Source organism: Canis lupus, chromosome 26 (genome assembly GCF_003254725.2).
Source record: "Canis lupus dingo isolate Sandy chromosome 26, ASM325472v2, whole genome shotgun sequence".
NCBI classification, from domain to species: Eukaryota; Metazoa; Chordata; class Mammalia; order Carnivora; family Canidae; genus Canis; species Canis lupus.
The window spans coordinates 20,025,692-20,042,140 of NC_064268.1; the positions used below are offsets into that span (position 1 = coordinate 20,025,692).

The 16,449-nt window shown below is 48.1% G+C and overlaps 1 protein-coding gene across 1 annotated transcript in view; it reads left to right on the forward strand.

The window, feature by feature from the left end:
- MYO18B (myosin XVIIIB) overlaps window positions 1-16,093 on the forward strand; it is a gene marked incomplete at its 5' end in the record, with an annotated part of 239,487 nt that extends 223,394 nt beyond the window's left edge. The window contains 2 exons of the mRNA XM_049102131.1: window positions 12,423-13,677; window positions 15,855-16,093. Of these exons, the coding sequence (XP_048958088.1) occupies window positions 12,423-13,665 (1,243 nt within the window). The remainder of the gene's footprint in view (window positions 1-12,422; window positions 13,678-15,854) is intronic.
- Between the last annotated feature and the right edge of the window lie 356 nt (window positions 16,094-16,449).

A 16,449-nucleotide genomic window follows, 5' to 3' on the forward strand; every position in this document is an offset into this window, starting at 1 on the left:
TTTTTAAAAATGGGTCCTACCTATGTAATTACTACCCAAATCAAAACCAGATCATTGCAGGTGCCCCTAAAACCTTCTTACACCTGTTCAATTCATGACCTCATCCTCCCTCAAAGGTAACCACCATCCTGACTTCTAACACTATGAATTAGATATGACTGATTTTTAAAAATTCTGTGTAAGAGGAAGTATCTGGTAGTACTCTTTGGCATCTGGCTTCTTTCTTTTAATGTTAGGTGGTTTTTAAAAATATATATATATATATATTTTATTTTAGAAAGAGAACACGAGTAGGAGGGGCAGAGGGAGAGAGAGAGATTCTCAAGCAGACTCCAAGCTGAAATTAGAGCTGGACACAGGGCTGAGATCATGACCTGAGCTAAACAAGAATCAGATGTTAACCGACTGCATCACCCAGGCTCCCTTTTTAATATTATGAGTAACTCACATTGTTACATGTAGGGCTAATTCCCTTGACTTCTTTGCTCTATAGTCTATTACTGTGGTTCTCAAATGAGGACAATTTTGCATGTCCCCTCTCTGCCAGCAGATAGCTGATAATGTCTGGAGATATCTTTGGTAATCATAACAGAGACAGATTCTACTGTAGAAGACCAGGATGCTGCTAAACATCCTGCAATGCATAGGACTGGCTGCAAAGAATTATCTGGTCCAAGATGTCAATTATGCTGCCATTGAGAAAACCTGGTCTATAATGCTCCTTTTTAGGAATATATAATAATGACTCATTCAGTTAGTAATAGGCAGTTAGATTGTTGCTAGCAGTTTTTTAAAAAGATTTATTTATTTATTTGAGAGACAGAGAGAGAAAGAGAGAGAGAGCAAGGAAGTGGGGGCAGGGGCAGAGGGAGAGAATCTCCAAGTGGACTTGCTCAGTGAATGCAAAGCCTAACACAGGGCTCCATATCACGACCCATGAGATCATGACCTAAGTCAAAAAATAAGTTGGACTCTTAACTTAGGTGCCCCTCAGTTGTTTCTAGTTTAACGCTATTATGGATGGCACTACTATGGGCCATCTTGTGCACATCTTTTCTTGCATGTATTTAGATTTCTGTTGGGTTTATGCCCAGGAGTAAAATTGCTGGGCCATAGGTATATTTTCAACTTTAGTAAATATTGTCAAGACAGTGGTACCAATTTATATTCTGACCAGCTGTGGATAGGGGTTCCAGTCACTCTGCATTTTTTGCTAACACTTGATTTTGTCATTTTTCTTTAAAGTTAGCTATTCTGGTAGATATTGATAGAGCCACCTTTTTGGTTTTAACTTGCATATTCCTTGTAAAGAAACCTTTTCATATGTTTATATGCTTATTGGAATACCCTGTTTGGTGAAATGTCTGATCAAGACTTTTGCCCATGATGCTTTTTTCTTTTGGGCTGTCTCTTTTTTATTAATTTGTAGGAGTCCTTAATATATTCTAGATATAAGTCCTTTCTTGAGTATGTGGATCCTCTTCATTTGATGCAATGCCTTTTTCACCATCTTCTGATTTATTTTGACAAAAAAAAGTTCTTAATTTTAATGTAACTAAGCATAGAATATTTTCTTTTATGGTTGGTTCTTTTCCTATCCCATTGAAAATTTATTTGCCTACTTCCAAATTATGAACATGTCCCCCTATGTTTTCTTACAAATACTGTATTGATTTAACTTTTATATCTGGATATACAATTCATCAGGAATTAATATTTATGGTATGAGGTAGAGGTTGAGATTCATTGCCATATGAATATCCAACTAGCCCTGTTGTGTATTTTAAAAGGAATCATATTTTTCACATTTTACAACCATATCATCTTCTATTAAATCAAGTGATTTATATATATATTTTAGACCCTGTTCTATTCCATTTTTCTACTTGTCCATCTTTGAGCTGATTTGCCATTGCCTTAGCTAATGTAGCTTTATATGTAAGTCTTGATATCTGCATGTGCAGACTTTTTACTCCCTTTGCTAAGTAAACATTTCTTCTTTGCTTTCCATGCCTGAGAGGATATGAAGATTTCATTCAAATTTCCTTCCAGTCATAAACTTGGATTAGTTGTTCCTCAACATCAGAAAATTACTCCAGGGACACCTGGGTGGCTCAGCGGTTGAGCATCTGCTCAGGTCATGATCCCGGGGTCCTGGGATCGAGTCCTGCATTAGGCTCCTGAGCCTGCTTCTCCCTCTGCTTATGTCTCTGCCTCTCTCTCTCTGTGTCTCTCATAAGAGAGAAAGAAGAAAGACGAAAGAAAGAAACAGAACTCCAGAGGTAAAATGCCATAGTGCTGGGGTCACTTCAACATACTTCTCTCTTTCAAAATTTGACCCTTCAAGTCCTGGCTGCTTTGGTGCTCTCCAATGCCTGTAAATTTAAACTTAGCTTTTCTAGTTTTTCTAAGTGGAGATTCCCTCTGGAAAATCTAGTTTTATCATATCCAGAAAAGCTCATCTATCACACCCAGAAACTGAATGCTGAGCTAGACTTTTTACTCTCTTTGCTAAGTAAACATTTCTTCTTTGATTTCCATGCCTAAGAGGATATGAAGATTTCATTCAAATTTCCTTCCAGTCATAAACTTGGTGAATCTACTTTCCCTGTTAGACTGTAATCTTCTGTACTGCTAGGGCTATTGATCTTCGTATTGATGGCATCTGGGGTCATGGATTCAGTAAACGACTCTGGATGGATGTAAGGAAGGGTGGCTGGCTGGATGGCTGGATAATTTCCATCCACTTAAAACTACATTTTCATGAGGAACTGGGTCCTTTTTTGATTAAGTCTGGGTTTTTTTAATGACTATTTCCATTGCACCACATTCCACTGAGGCAATGTCAGTGAAAAGTGAAGGAATGCATTGAAAATTTGTTAAATATGTTGAACCCAAGTTGAATCTCCAATCCAGCTAGAGATTTTAATCCGTTGACATATCCAGTTTGTTATTTCAAAACATTGTGGAAATTGTATCAGAAGGTAAAGAAGTATAGGAGTGCCTGGGTGGTTCAGTCAGTTAAGAATCTGACTCTTGATTTCGACTCAGGTTGTGATCTCAGGGCTGTGAGATTGAGCCCCACATCAGGCTCTGTGCTCAGTGGGGAGTCTCCTTGGGATTCTCTCTCTCTCCCTCTGCCCCTCCCCCTTCCCTCTCTGAAGAAGAAGAAAGAAGAAGAAGAAGAAGAAGAAGAAGAAGAAGAAGAAGAAGAAGAAGAAGAAGAAGAAGAAGAAGAAAAAAAAGAGGAGGAGGAGGAGGAATAGAACCAATACTTTCACTGTGTCATCAGAGTATGAACTGAGATATTCTCTTCCCTTCCAGGTATAGAATGAGTTCGGAGAAGCCCAGGTGGCTCAGCAGTTTAGCACTGCCTTCAGCCCAGGGCCTGATCCTGGAGACCCAGGATCGAGTCCCACGTCAGGCTCCCTGCATGGAGCCTGCTTCTCCCTCTGCCTGTGTCTCTGCCTCTCTCTCTCTCTCTCTCTCTCATGAATAAATAAATAAAATATTTAAGAGAAAAAAGAATGAGGAGTTCAAGCTAGCTGGGGTTTCAGCTCCCTTTCCATTCTGATATTCTAGAAGTTGATGAAATTCTATAGCAATGAAACAAAGCTTTTGGCTTGGGCTTAGACATGAAGCATTCACTCCAGATTGTGTGCCGGAAGTTGGCTTAGAATCTATTGTTTTTAAACTCAGAGAAGTGGGATTGGCTGGCTGAGAAGTAGGGCTGCTGGAGTCTGAATTAACCAGCTAGAGGAGTCAGATGGAGCCCTTTTGTTCATTCTTTCTACATTTCCACATGCTTCCCTTCCCTCTACACCTCCATTCCTTCATTCTTTCCCATCAGTGAACTTTCCTTGAGATGCTTTTCTAGATACCAGGGATTTGTAGAAGAATAATCCATTCTAGTTCATAATAATCTTGTTAGGGGTTATAAATAAGTCAACAAGCAATTGCGATCCCCAGCGATGGGGAAGCACAGTGGCTGTGGAAGCCAAAGGAGACACCTCACCCAGCCTGGGAGATGAGGGAAGGCTTTCTGGAGAAGGCTACAGTTGGTCTGAACATTGAAGGATGAGGAAAGATGTTTGTTTTGCTTTTTTTTGTGTGTGTGGGTTTCATTGTAACATGGAATAGTGGTTCTTCCAAATCACCTGTAAGTATCACTCACCCTCTCTTTGTGTCCTTCCTACCTTCTTTCTTCTTATATATTCCTACTCCAGAAATATCTGGGCACCATCCATTCTATTAGCCTCCACCTTAATTTGACAATGACCAATGTTTTGTGTATACACTTCATTTCTTCATTTTATTTTGTTCCTTTTATACTTCTATCCATATCTAAACACATTTTTTAAATGCTAAACAATGTGAAAGTAAGTTGAAAACATCATGGCGGTTCTCCTTCAAATACTTTCCCAACTTTCTCCTGAGAAGGACATTTCCTAACTACTACAACACTCTCCCATCTAAGAAAATGAAACAAACCAATAAGATCATCCAAGATCCCAATATCTATATTACCCCCAATATCCTAAAACTGTCTATATCACTGTACCCTATCAAAGATATTCATTGCATTTGGTTGTTGTTTCTTTAATCTCTCTTCTTAAAAAAAATTATTAGAGTTTCTTTGGGGGGGGAAGTTTTAAGAAGGATTACAGAAAAATTAAGGGGTACCCATATACCCCCTCTCTTCCCACACACAGTTTTCCCTCTTTTATTCCCATCTTTGGTTAGCCTTTATTCTCTTGAAACTAGAATAGCCCTTCATCTCCTCTTCATCACACTGAAGTGGGTGTGTGTGTGTGCGTGCATGCATGCGTGCATGGGTGTGTTTTAATAGAGTATCAGGGATGGTTCTGATGGGCAACTGCATTCAAAAATAGCTGGTCCTAGTACCTGGGACCAAGTAGAATGTAGGGGTGAGGCCAAAGCAAAGTCTCCTGGTGCACAGGAGGTAGGTAGACAGCCATCTACTGAGGGCGGGTCACTGGATTGCTTTTGCCCCAGTGTCAAGGACTCAGCAGCCACTTAAGATCAGAGTCAACAGCAAGGAAGACTTGGGAGTTATCTTGTCTCATAGAAACCATCATGAAGAATATAGGATATAGGATCAAGATATCAAGAATGTAGGATATTTAGAGTCTGTTTCCTGTCTCAAGTCTTTGTACCTTTCTTCCAGGAGTAACCAGGCTCATTGCAGTTGAGCATGCTTCTTTGGTTATCCTACTCCGTGGCTTTCTCCTTGTTTTGAGTCTTCCAACTGGATAGCCTTTCTCATCCTTGGTTTCCTTGTCTGTGAGATTTAGATGATCAGCTCTTGCTTGCCAAGGGTTTTGCAGATTAAATAAGCTCATAACTTGGCAGGTTTGGGGGGGAGGGATGGTGATCCCTTTCTGGTGCTTAGCATGTCTTCCTTGATATCCCTGCCCAAACCCTACCCCCCTTCCAAAGCCTCATTCAACCCCAATGTCCCCCAGAAGGCCAAGTACACAGGCCCTGGCACCTCTCTCCCTTGCCAACCTCCTGCTCCAATTACCCTGAGGCTCAATTTACCCAGAACTTTTGTCCTACTGACCTTTCTTTGCGGGTCTATCCAGTTGCCACTCCTACCATGTGTTCTCCAGGAAGGAAAGGTGTCCTCTGCTGCCGTGAGCTCAGCCTAGCATTGTATACAGTCAGACTGAGAGGAGACCCTTGGCTCTACTACTTCCTCAGCAAGCCTACATGCCTCTCCCAGTCTCTGTTTCCTCATCTGTAAAATAGGCCAGCAAAGGGCAGGAGAGCGAGCAGCCAAGAGACATGGATCCTGGAATTGGACTCCTTGGCTTAAATCCATGTTCTCCCATGTATTACATGGCAAGTTGCATATCCTTCTGAGCCTCATTTGCGAAATGGGAAGATTACGATAGTGGATTATAATAGAAGACTATTGTGAAGATAAAATCAAGGAGTTTCTGCAAAGCCTAAAGGCACAGGCTACAGTAGCGATTATGCGGAATTCAGCAGCACCCTATAGGGACTTAATAAATGTCTCACGTTCCTACCACATCTTGCACAGTTGCTGGCACCATATCAATGTTTATTACAGATTATCCACCGTTGTGTTGGCCTTGGTCACAAAACCTTCAGGTCATTGTAAAAGCACATCTGGTTTCCCATCCCAGGCCTTGCTAGTATTAGAACATCTATACATTTTTAATTTCCTCTTGAATTTCAGGGTGAGAATGAAGAATGGGGGTGACAGCACATCTTGGGGGATGATTCATGGCATCATTAAGTCTGCATCCAGTTTCCTATAGCTACAGTTGGCTCAAGCTCTGCCCAGACTCAGACCTGGGAATTATTTTTGCTGTGTAATGATGTCAAAAGCCGGTGAATCCCATATCTCTCCTTCACTTGGACCTCACTTTTTTGGTTCATTATGTCTCAGTGGACATTGAAATATATAAACATGTAGATATGAGTTCAACTAGTTGAGGTTTCCACTCAGCTTTCTACCGGGAGGGTGTAGGATGTCATGGAAGGAAAAGGCAAGAGGTTCAGATCTGGCTCACCAGGGTTCAAATCCAGGCTTTGCCACTTAGAAGTGTGACCTTGAGTAAATGGCTTCTCACCAGTGAGACTCAATTTCCTCATCTGAAAGATGGGGCAAGGATTCTGATTCTGATGAGATCGTGCATACAAATCACATGCATATAGAGGTCCTTTTTCATTCTTCACCTGATATTCATGGAGCGTCTACTCATGTGGTAAAATGCTGGAGCCTCATTCACAGGACAGCCTGGCAGGAACAGGAGTGTGGACCCTGCTGAGACACATGTCTCGGCAGCTGGCTCATTCTGCCACCCAACAGACCACTTTGATATGCTTGTCCTTCTTCTGTGCTGCTCAGATCAGGGTCATATATAGCAACTGCTTGTTCTTGAACCTCTGCCCTCAGTCTGGGGCCTTCTCTAGCCCTGATGGGCAGGGCCATTAAAGAAAAACAATCAAACAAGCATTAACATTTGTAAACATACATTTACTAAGAGCAGCATTTTGAACCGAATAAGTAACACATGCATGTTGAAGTGCACCACTCTTCGCCTTGCATGGAGTGCTGGGGGCAAGTGGCGGTAGACCCGGACAACACTCACAGGAACTGGCTATACCGATCATATATGTCCTCTCTGATGCCTCACAGATCCCTGTGAGATAGGGCATTATCATTCCCACTCTTCCAGCTGAGCAAGTTCCAGCTCTACACGAGACCTGGCTGGGCCAGAACAGAGCCATGATTTTAATCTGGACCTGTCTGCCTCTGAAGCCCATTTTCCTAGCCTAGGAGGTAAGAAAATGCAAATTCCAGTACATCTGGATGTTCATATCCTCATCTCCCTAATAAACCTTCAGAAGGTTAAGCCACTAATACAGCATTTTCAGCATTTCATGTTTCTTCATCAATTCACTTAATAAACATCAATTGGGCACCTACTAGGTGGTAGGCACTAGAGCTTAACCCACTCATCCAACACACAGTAGTTAAGTATCTATTAGGTGCCAGGGCACTGGCATTTCATTCATTAATTGAGCACATGTTTGTGGAGCAGCTACAGTGTGCTAGGATGCTGTTCTTGGCACTGGAGGATGGGGCAGTGAATATGACAGACAAAACCCCTTCCCCTTGGAGACCTTAATTCCACAACATTGCAACATTGACCTGATTTCCCACATTTCATAGCTGAAGACACTGAGGCTAAGAGATAGGTGACTGTCCCAAGGCCATGTGATTGGTGAGTGGCAGAAGCAAACCAAGCTTCAAGTGACAAATGTTATCTGGACAAGGTGACATAGGAAAAACTGTTAATTCTGTATCACATCGCAGGGCTCAAAGGAAGTTTACAGAGGACATTGCTACTGGCCGTGGGGTCATCTCTCCTGGGATTGGAACCCCACCTCTGTCATTTCCACTCATGTGTGCTTGGGGAGGTCACCACCCCCCTTGCTGTGCTTGAAGGTCATAAATTCTATCTCTGGAGTTGCTATAAAGATTATAAATGAACATGGCTGGCAGCTCCGGGAGAGCAGGAGGCCTATCGGATTGGTCTCTCTTGTAGGCATGGCACTCAGCACAGTGCCTGGCACACAGTAGGTGCCCAGCCTAGAGGTGCCTGTTTCAATGACAACTGACTACCCCCTCCACTCAATTATGGGACCAGCCTGGTGTTGTGGCTAGATTCTCAGGGATGCCTGCTGGCTCCTTTCAGCAAGTATTCTAGAGAGCTATTGCTCTTCTGATAGACTAAAGGCCAGACAGCAGAAGTTCCCAAGATGCTTCTGGAATCTCTTCTTAGAGAAACAGCATGTCCCTGCCTAGCATTTGTCCATACCTGTCTCCCAGTAACTCAGAAAAACTTCTATCCATTATCGCTCGCCCTGGCCAAGGTTCTGGGAGGCAGGCACAGCGACATCTTGATTATCTGTCATCCATCTATCATGTGATGCTGATGGAGGAGAGTTCTATCTGAACCAAGCTGTCCAGTAAGGACAACTGGGGGAAAAATGAGTCTTCCCAGGTCCGTGGATGAAAACAGCAGGCTGGTTTGAAATATCAAAAGCCGCCTCAGAAATGGAGAGGACCTTCCCGCCTCAAAGGGCAGACCTGGGACCCTCCCCCTGAAGCCTGCAAGAGGGTATCTGCATTCACATTAAATCCTGCGGTGTGCACACAGAAAGGAGTGGATGCAAGGAACTTCCATACTTTGAGTGGAAATGCAGACAGGAAATAGACACCGGCATCGCAGAGACGTGGGTGGACTTCCGAATGGCAGATCCAGGAAGCAGTCCTCAGCCACCACTCCTTTCTTTCTCTGCTGCTGCCCTGCCCTCCCCTTCCCTGTGTCTCCTACTGCCCTCTCCTTCTATCCCCTCCTCCTTCCCCTCTGGCTCCCCAGGGGTCTACGAGCTTGGCTCGAGGTCCTGTTTCCACCCACCAGCTGAGGCTCTGACTGCACCAGACAACTCCAGGAAAGCAGGACCCAGCCCACCCCACCCCCAGAACACTGGGCCCTTGGGCTCCTCCGTGCAGCTCAGTGACCACCAGGCTGGGACACTTCGGCTTGCATCCCTTAAGGAAGGTGCTGCTTCTGGCGGGTCTTGGGGAAGGCAGTCAGGTCTGTCAGGTCTGGGGGATCTGGGCGTCCCCATGGGTCGGTCCTAGTGATCCTGTGCCGGGTGTCCTGGACACCAGCTCTCCCAGCCTGGGGCCTCCAGGCCCCCACTCCTAGGCTGCTGGTGGCCTGCTGTGCCCCCCAACCCATCCCTCCTTGGGTCAAAGACGAGGAGGGCAGATCCTCCCCTGCAGCCTGCACCTCTTCCCCATGACCCCTTGTCCCCACCTTTGCCCTCAGACACTCTCCTCCTTCCCTTCGTCCCCCTGCACTCCAGCCCCCATCCCTTCTCACCACAGCTGCTCACTTGCCTGTTTGCCTGCTTCCCACTTCCTTCTGCCCTTCCTCCCCTTCTCCTGTCCTTCTAGGTCCTCTTCCTTGTAGACCTATTTCCAAGGTAGACTTGATTCAGTTCAACAACATTTACTGAGCAGCTGCTGTGAGCTGGGCTCCGTGCCAAGTCAGGGGGAGCGGGGAGGAGAGCCTGCACAGTCCTGACAGAATGGCTGGCGGGTGGGGGCTCCCCAACTCCTCTCTTTTTGCTTTTTTCTACTTCTTCCTTCTTTCCTCCTCCTCCTTCTTCCTTCTTTCCCCCTCTTCCTCCTCCTCCTCCCCTTCTTCCTACTCCCCTCCCTCCACTTTCTTCTCTTCTTCCCTTCCTCCTCCTTCTCCCCATCTTCCCCTCTTCCCCTTTTTCTCCTCCTCCCCTTCTTCCTCCTCCCCCTTTCCTCCTCTCCACCTCCTTCCTCCCCTTTCCTCCTTCTCCTCTTCCCCTCCCTCCTCCTCCCCCCTTCCTCCTCTTAACTCCTCTTTCATCCCTCTCCCCATGCCCTGTCCTGGCACCCACAGCCAGCGCTCAAGGTGGGAGCTGGGGTGAGTGGGGTATCAGCACCCCAGGAGACTCAGGGACAGGAGCCTAAATCGCACCATCCCCGCATGGCAGGTGATGAATGGGCCTGAGCACCTGAGACACATTCATCAATGCCCACCTCCCTTCAGGGCCAAGGCAGGACAGAAATGACTTTTGTTGGCTCTGGTGGTAGCCCATTGCCCCTGGCAGCTCCGAGCTGTTTATTTTTAAAAATCAATAAATAAAAATAAAAAGTAAAGATAAAGCAAAGAGCGAGAAGGCTGTCTCGCCATGTGCTCGGGGAGGGATTCCAAGGCAATGATATTGACCATACACCTTCGGGTCCTCATAAAGGGGGCACTCCAGCCCACGTCCAGTGGTGACAGAGCTGGAGGTGACAGCCAAGAAACGGGAAAGGAGGCAGATGCTCTTGGCAAATGGTGTGGCTGCTGTCTTAGCACATGGGGACCAAGCTTTCTCAGGAACGATGAGCAGCCAGGTCACCTGCTCACTCACTCCTCTGCTCATCCCTCCTGGAGCTTGAACTGAGGCTTTCACGGAGTCCAGCTGTGATTAGGCTCGAGATTCAGAGATTCCTAGGAGTCTTAAGGATCACCATGAGCTGTTTGTGATCCATGATGCACAGCTGTTAGTTATTGGTTCTTAATTATTCATCTCGCCCCCATTCTTTGAGGAGCTAGGTGCCAGCCATCGTGCCCCAGCGCTTTTCTTTCATTCCTGTGACTTCACATGTCAGCACCATGCCTGCGTGCATCTCTTGCAGACTGGAAGCTGGATGGGCTTGTTCAAGACAGGAGGCTGGGAAAGGAGTGGGGAGCATGCCTCTGCCAGAGAAGTCTGGAGGATGGGGAAGAGAGTGGGTGACAGAGGTAGCTCACCTAGACCACCACCTTGACCCTGTGGTCGCCCCCATCATGACCATGACTTTGACCCTCCACCTAGCTGACCAAGGGAAGAAGGAGAAGCAGATGAACACAGCCAGCCCTGTGCCTGTCGCTCATGGAACTCTGTAACAGAGCATCATTGCCATGGTGACCTCCCACAAGCCAAGGTCCAGGGAGGCTCCTGCCAACCCCAGAAGAGAGAGCCATATGGGAAGGTTGAAGCTTTGGCTTCGGGAGCTCAGGAAGGCAGGTCCCTACCCATGTCCCTAGAAAGGACCCTGATCCCCTTACCCCGTCTGTACCTTCCTATCAATCTGGGTATCTCCTCTAGGGACCATCGGCTTGGCTCCCTGAACAGATTAAAAAGCACTTTGGGTCATTGTGGTCCTCTCTTTTCCTTCTAAACTGTCCCGTGTGGTCGAGGTGGAAATGGTGATATCATACCACAGCGAGCAAGAAGCCCTCCCCAGAGTCTTGTGCCAGAATCCCAACCACCCCTTATGTAAAGGGGGCTGAATCCCATTGTTACAGTTGGAGCAACAGTGTAGAGAAGCAGGATAATGACGAGAAACCTGCCTAAACATGGCCCTTGGCCATAATCAGGCTCCAGCCCCTGACTTTGTCTGCCATGCCAAAGCTCTGACATTCATCCCCCTTTTGCTTTTTCATAAATTATAAAACTTTGCCATGGATGAGAAGGGGGGTCATTTCTCTTAGGGGGAGGACAAATGGGTTTTATTTATTAAAGGAATGGTTGATGGACTCCGGTCTCTCTCCTGTAAAGATGCCCTTTATTTTATAGTCTATAATTTCACCTCGCTGCAAGGCTCCTACTTTTCAGAGGGGGAGTGTTCTTGGCTCAGCTGCTACAAAATGCCTCTGCATCAGAGCCAAGCCTGGTATAGTCCCGGAATAGAAACCGTCTGTCCTCTTGTGTATAGACTTGGTTTCGTGTCTATTTTATGAAAATCTTTCCCTTTTGGGGGGACTGTGTTTTTACCTCCACCTCATAAGATAATCAAGGGTGTTGTGGAGCACCCCCACTGAGACGTATTTGGGTCACTGACTCTCAGAAGCCCTGCTTGGTGTAGGACCTTCCTCTGGGCTTGGCCCTAAATAAATAAATAGCCCCCCATGAATCCCCCTAGAGTCTTCAAGAAGTAAACCACTTATTTCGCAGCAGGTTCTGGGATGGCAGGTCCTATCGTGTCAGATATGATGGCTCATAAATCCAAGTCACCTGTCCTAACTGCAGTTTTAATCCACTCACACGTGCTTAGCTGGGTTTAATTATAGGCAGAAATTGCATTTCGGAAAGCAACAAGAAATCACTTACATGGCTTGAATTTACGCATTAAATGATTCTGTTCATTTGAGAGTGTGGTAGGGGTGGTGTGTCCAAAGAAAAATAGTATTAGCGCCTATGCTGAGCGGCTCTCACACCAGTTGCACAGATTGTATGCGTTGCACGGTTTCCACTGACCGCATGCATGTGTCTTCCTGGCGCAGGATGAACGAGGAAGCCGGGGATGCAGAGAGGTCCCAGGTGGCGTCCGCCTTGAGCAGAGCCCGGACGGTGCAGAGCCAGACCTCGGGGGACAAGTCTGTTTCTCCCCTCTGCCTCCGACGGCAAAAGTACTACCATCTGGGGGACGGCGACGAGCGTGGTGGGCAGAGAAAGTCCACGGAGAGATTGGGAGCGCGGTCTTCTTCCCCGGCTTCTCAGAGCGCAGATGCGTCCCCAGCGTCCAGGGAAAAGCTGCCCAGCCCCTCGGCAGCCCTGTCGGAGTTTGTGGAGGGTCTCCGGAGGAAGAGAGCTCAGAGGGGCCAGGGGTCCCCACTGGGCCTGGAGGACTGGCCCACTCTACCCATTTACCAGACCACCGGGGCCTCCACGCTGCGGAGGGCCAGGGCGGGCAGCGACGCTGGAGACCTCTCGCTGAGGCCTGGGGCCAAGGCAGCAGCCCCGGAGCCCCAGGGCGCCTGCGGGACGTCGTCGGCCGGGCTCCTGCGGTCCACCAGCCTGAAATGCATCTCTTCCCAGGGCACGGAGGGCACCCCCCTGCTGCCTGAGAAGCTGAAGACCCGGTTCAGCTCCTGCGAGTCCCTCTTCGAATCAGGGCAGAACGTGGGGAGAAAACTGAGCTCCCCAAGCACAGCCAGGGACACGCTCTTGTCACCCACACTGCGGCCTCGGAGGCGCTGCCTGGAGTCCTCACTCGAAGATGCGGGCTGTCCAGACCTGGGGAAGGAGCCACTCGTCTTCCAGAACCGCCAGTTTGCCCACCTAATGGGGGAATCCCTGGACAGCGATCCTTTCACCTGGAAGGTCCCAAGCCTCAACTACGAACGCAAGACCAAAGTGGATTTCGATGACTTCCTCCCGGCCATCCGGAGGCCTGAGACTCCTGTGTCCTTGACCAGAGCAGCCAAAGAGGGTCCAGACAGTCCACGGCGTTCACGCATCCACTTTGAGACAGAGGAGGCCGACCGGAACGTTCTCTCAGGGATCAAGACCATTTTGAAAAAGAGTCCGGAGTCCAAGGAGGACCCTGCTCACCTCTCTGACTCGTCGTCCTCCTCCAGCTCCATCGTGTCTTTCAAAAGCGCCGACAGCATCAAGAGCCGACCAAGGATGCCACGGCTGGAGGGTGATGGTGGCGAGCGAATGTCCCCCGAGCACAGAGAGCCGGGGGTGGGGACAAAAGACGAGGATGTGGAGAGCATAATGAAGAAATACCTCCAGAAGTAGGAGCCAGTACAGGTAAAAAGCAACGGGCGGGGGCCGTTCTGGGGGGAGTGAACACCAAATAGCCCTCCCAGGCCTGCCAGCCTGGAGAAAACCTGTCGCTGCCACTGCCTTCCACGCTGTGCATGATTTCTCTAGAGACGACGGGCTTTAGAGGTTTTTGCAGAAATAATGAGTTGCTGCATCCAAAGCGCTCTACTAGGTGCCACTGACTCCTTAGTACTTTAAAATGCAGACCCATCAGAAAGCCAGAGGGTCCTGTGGGGCAATGCTAAAGAAGGTTCTGGGTCTTCAGTTTCCCCACTCTTGTCTTGTCTCTCCAGGCCTCCATTCCACCTGGAGCTGGAGGAGCCGTGGTGGTGCTCTGTCCACATTAATGACGGCAGATCTTGTGAGCTAGGCTCAGGCCAGGGTAGAAGGGGCTCTGGGAATAGTGGAGTCCAACTCTTGCATTAAATATCTAGAGAGAAACTGAGGCCCCAGGTAGGGGTTGGCGGAAGGGGAAGGAGTGAGGGCAAAGGTCCCAGAGCAGCAGTGGGAGAAGTAGGGCTGCTCTCTGCCTTCTCTCCTACCCCAGTGCTAACCCTGGAACTTCTCCAGACTGAAGGTAGGAAGAGGAATCCATTGCTCATAATGGCTTACATTTGTTGGGTGTACATATCAAACAGGTGAGTTAAGATCCACGGTCACCCCCAAAAGGAGGTTAGTATGATTTATTCCCATTTCACACATTGGCAAACTGAGTCAAAGAGGTCAAGCCACTTGTACGAAGTCACCCAGGTGGAACTGGCATTCAAAACTCCAGAATCCCCACTGGTGACCCTAATACATGTTCCCAGCATGCACAGGAGTAAATGCAGAGCCTCCGTGACGGAGCTGGATCTTTAAAGAGGTTGCCTCCCTCGACATCACAACCATCTACACTTAAAGGGATGTTGGAACTCCTCAACTCCAACCTCCCCAGTAAAACAAATGAAGGAGACCTCAAGATCAAGGCCCCTCCCCACCACAAAGTGAGTCTGCTGCCAACCCAGCCACCTTGACCTCCAGTTTTGTGCTCTTTGCCCTGACGCAGGGCTGGCCCCTGACAAGTCCTTCCAGAGCACGTTTCAAACCTTGGGGCCCTGGGCATTTCCAGTTCACAGCTCCAGGCTGAAAGGCAAAGCCAGTTAGGGGAAAGTTGGGCATCAGCGGAGGACATGTGAGCACCTCCCTCCTGGTCCAGACACAAGGCAAACCCTCTGCCCGGTAATAACATGTGGCCTCCAGAGATCTCTTAGCCACTGAACTGGAAGCAGCTCCAGGCCTTGCCTCCCTCCCTAGCCCCCCTTCCAGAGGCCCCCTGGACCCAAGCGAGCCACCCGGCCTCCACTTCCATAGACCTGCTACTTCGAGAGCCACCCTCAGCCCATCAAAAAGCCATTGCCCCTTCTGTGAAGATGGGCTTGGACTGTATCAGAGCAAATTAATTTGACTTAACATGGCCTTCTCTCTGCTCTCAATTACCGGGAAGAGATGTGATATTCATTTACATTATTATGCTCTCGGGGACACAGAAAGCAGTTTCAAAGGCCAAGTAAAGGGCACACGTCCATAAGGAGAACAGTTCTTAGCAGAAGTCATCACAGAACATCTTGTCTCTGCCATTTTTTTTTTTTAAACTCAAGTCCTCCCTCCCAGCGGTGCTCACCGTGATAACAGAGCACCTGCCAAAAAAATCCTCCACGCTGGAGGCTTGAACTGAACAACACAGCCCCGGCTCCCATAAGGCAAATGTATTAGGGGATTCAGAACCAAGCAAGCTCCCTCAAAGCTCACGTCTTCCTTGTAACTGGCCATGAGATCTTAGGCAAATGATGTGACCTGGCCAAGCACCTGTGTCCACAGCTCAAGGGCAGGGCAAATAATACCACCCCCCAAAGTAACACTGTGAGTTTGATGTGAGTGCCAGACATCCCCACCCTCGGGGAAGTGTCATTTTGTGCCGAGTTCGGACATTTGGCCCTTTGGGAGCTGTATCCTACGTGTGTCTCCACTCGTTCCCCTTCTGCTGCCTACGACCCTTCATTCCTCTGGGAACGGGTGGTGTCTCTGCAGGAGTGTCACCTGGGGATTTGGGACGCTAGGGCCTCCACCCCCAAAACACACCTCCTGCAACCCATTGATCCACTCTGACCTGCGTTTGTTTACAGCCTCCTGAGATGTACTGCCGTTGAAGACTTCCTGACTCCATAACTGTCTGGGGAGAGAGAGAGAGAGTGAGAGAGAGAGAGAGAGAGAGACCAGCCAGACCTCCCCAGGGACCCTCAGTCCAGAGCCAGCCAGCATGGCTGTGCTTGAGAGGCAAGAGGGGCCCAGCAGGAGGCATATCCCTCAGGCATGGGGATCCCAGCATGCTTGGTCTGTACAAAATAAAGCCATGGCTCCTTGACATCCATGTTTCCTCTCTGTTCTGTGATCATGGGACTCTGGAGGTTTCTACAGGGACGGAGGGGTCCAGCACGGGTAGAAGGGTTCCAAGGAATGGAATCAGCCCAAACTGTTTGTAGTTTTGAGTGCATACTGCTATATCTCTCCCCTACATAACTCCAGACAATGGCCTTACTCGTCTTCCCTTGGCTGAGTCAAATCAAGTGCCACCTCCTCCAGGAAGTTTTCCCTGATACATCGAACTGAAATAAATGCTCTTTCTCCATTCGCCCTTAATTCTCCTCTTTACCTCTATCATGGTTTCCTTGTCTGTCTGCATTGTGTATATACGTGTGGGCAAGAAATTTGGATGAATTA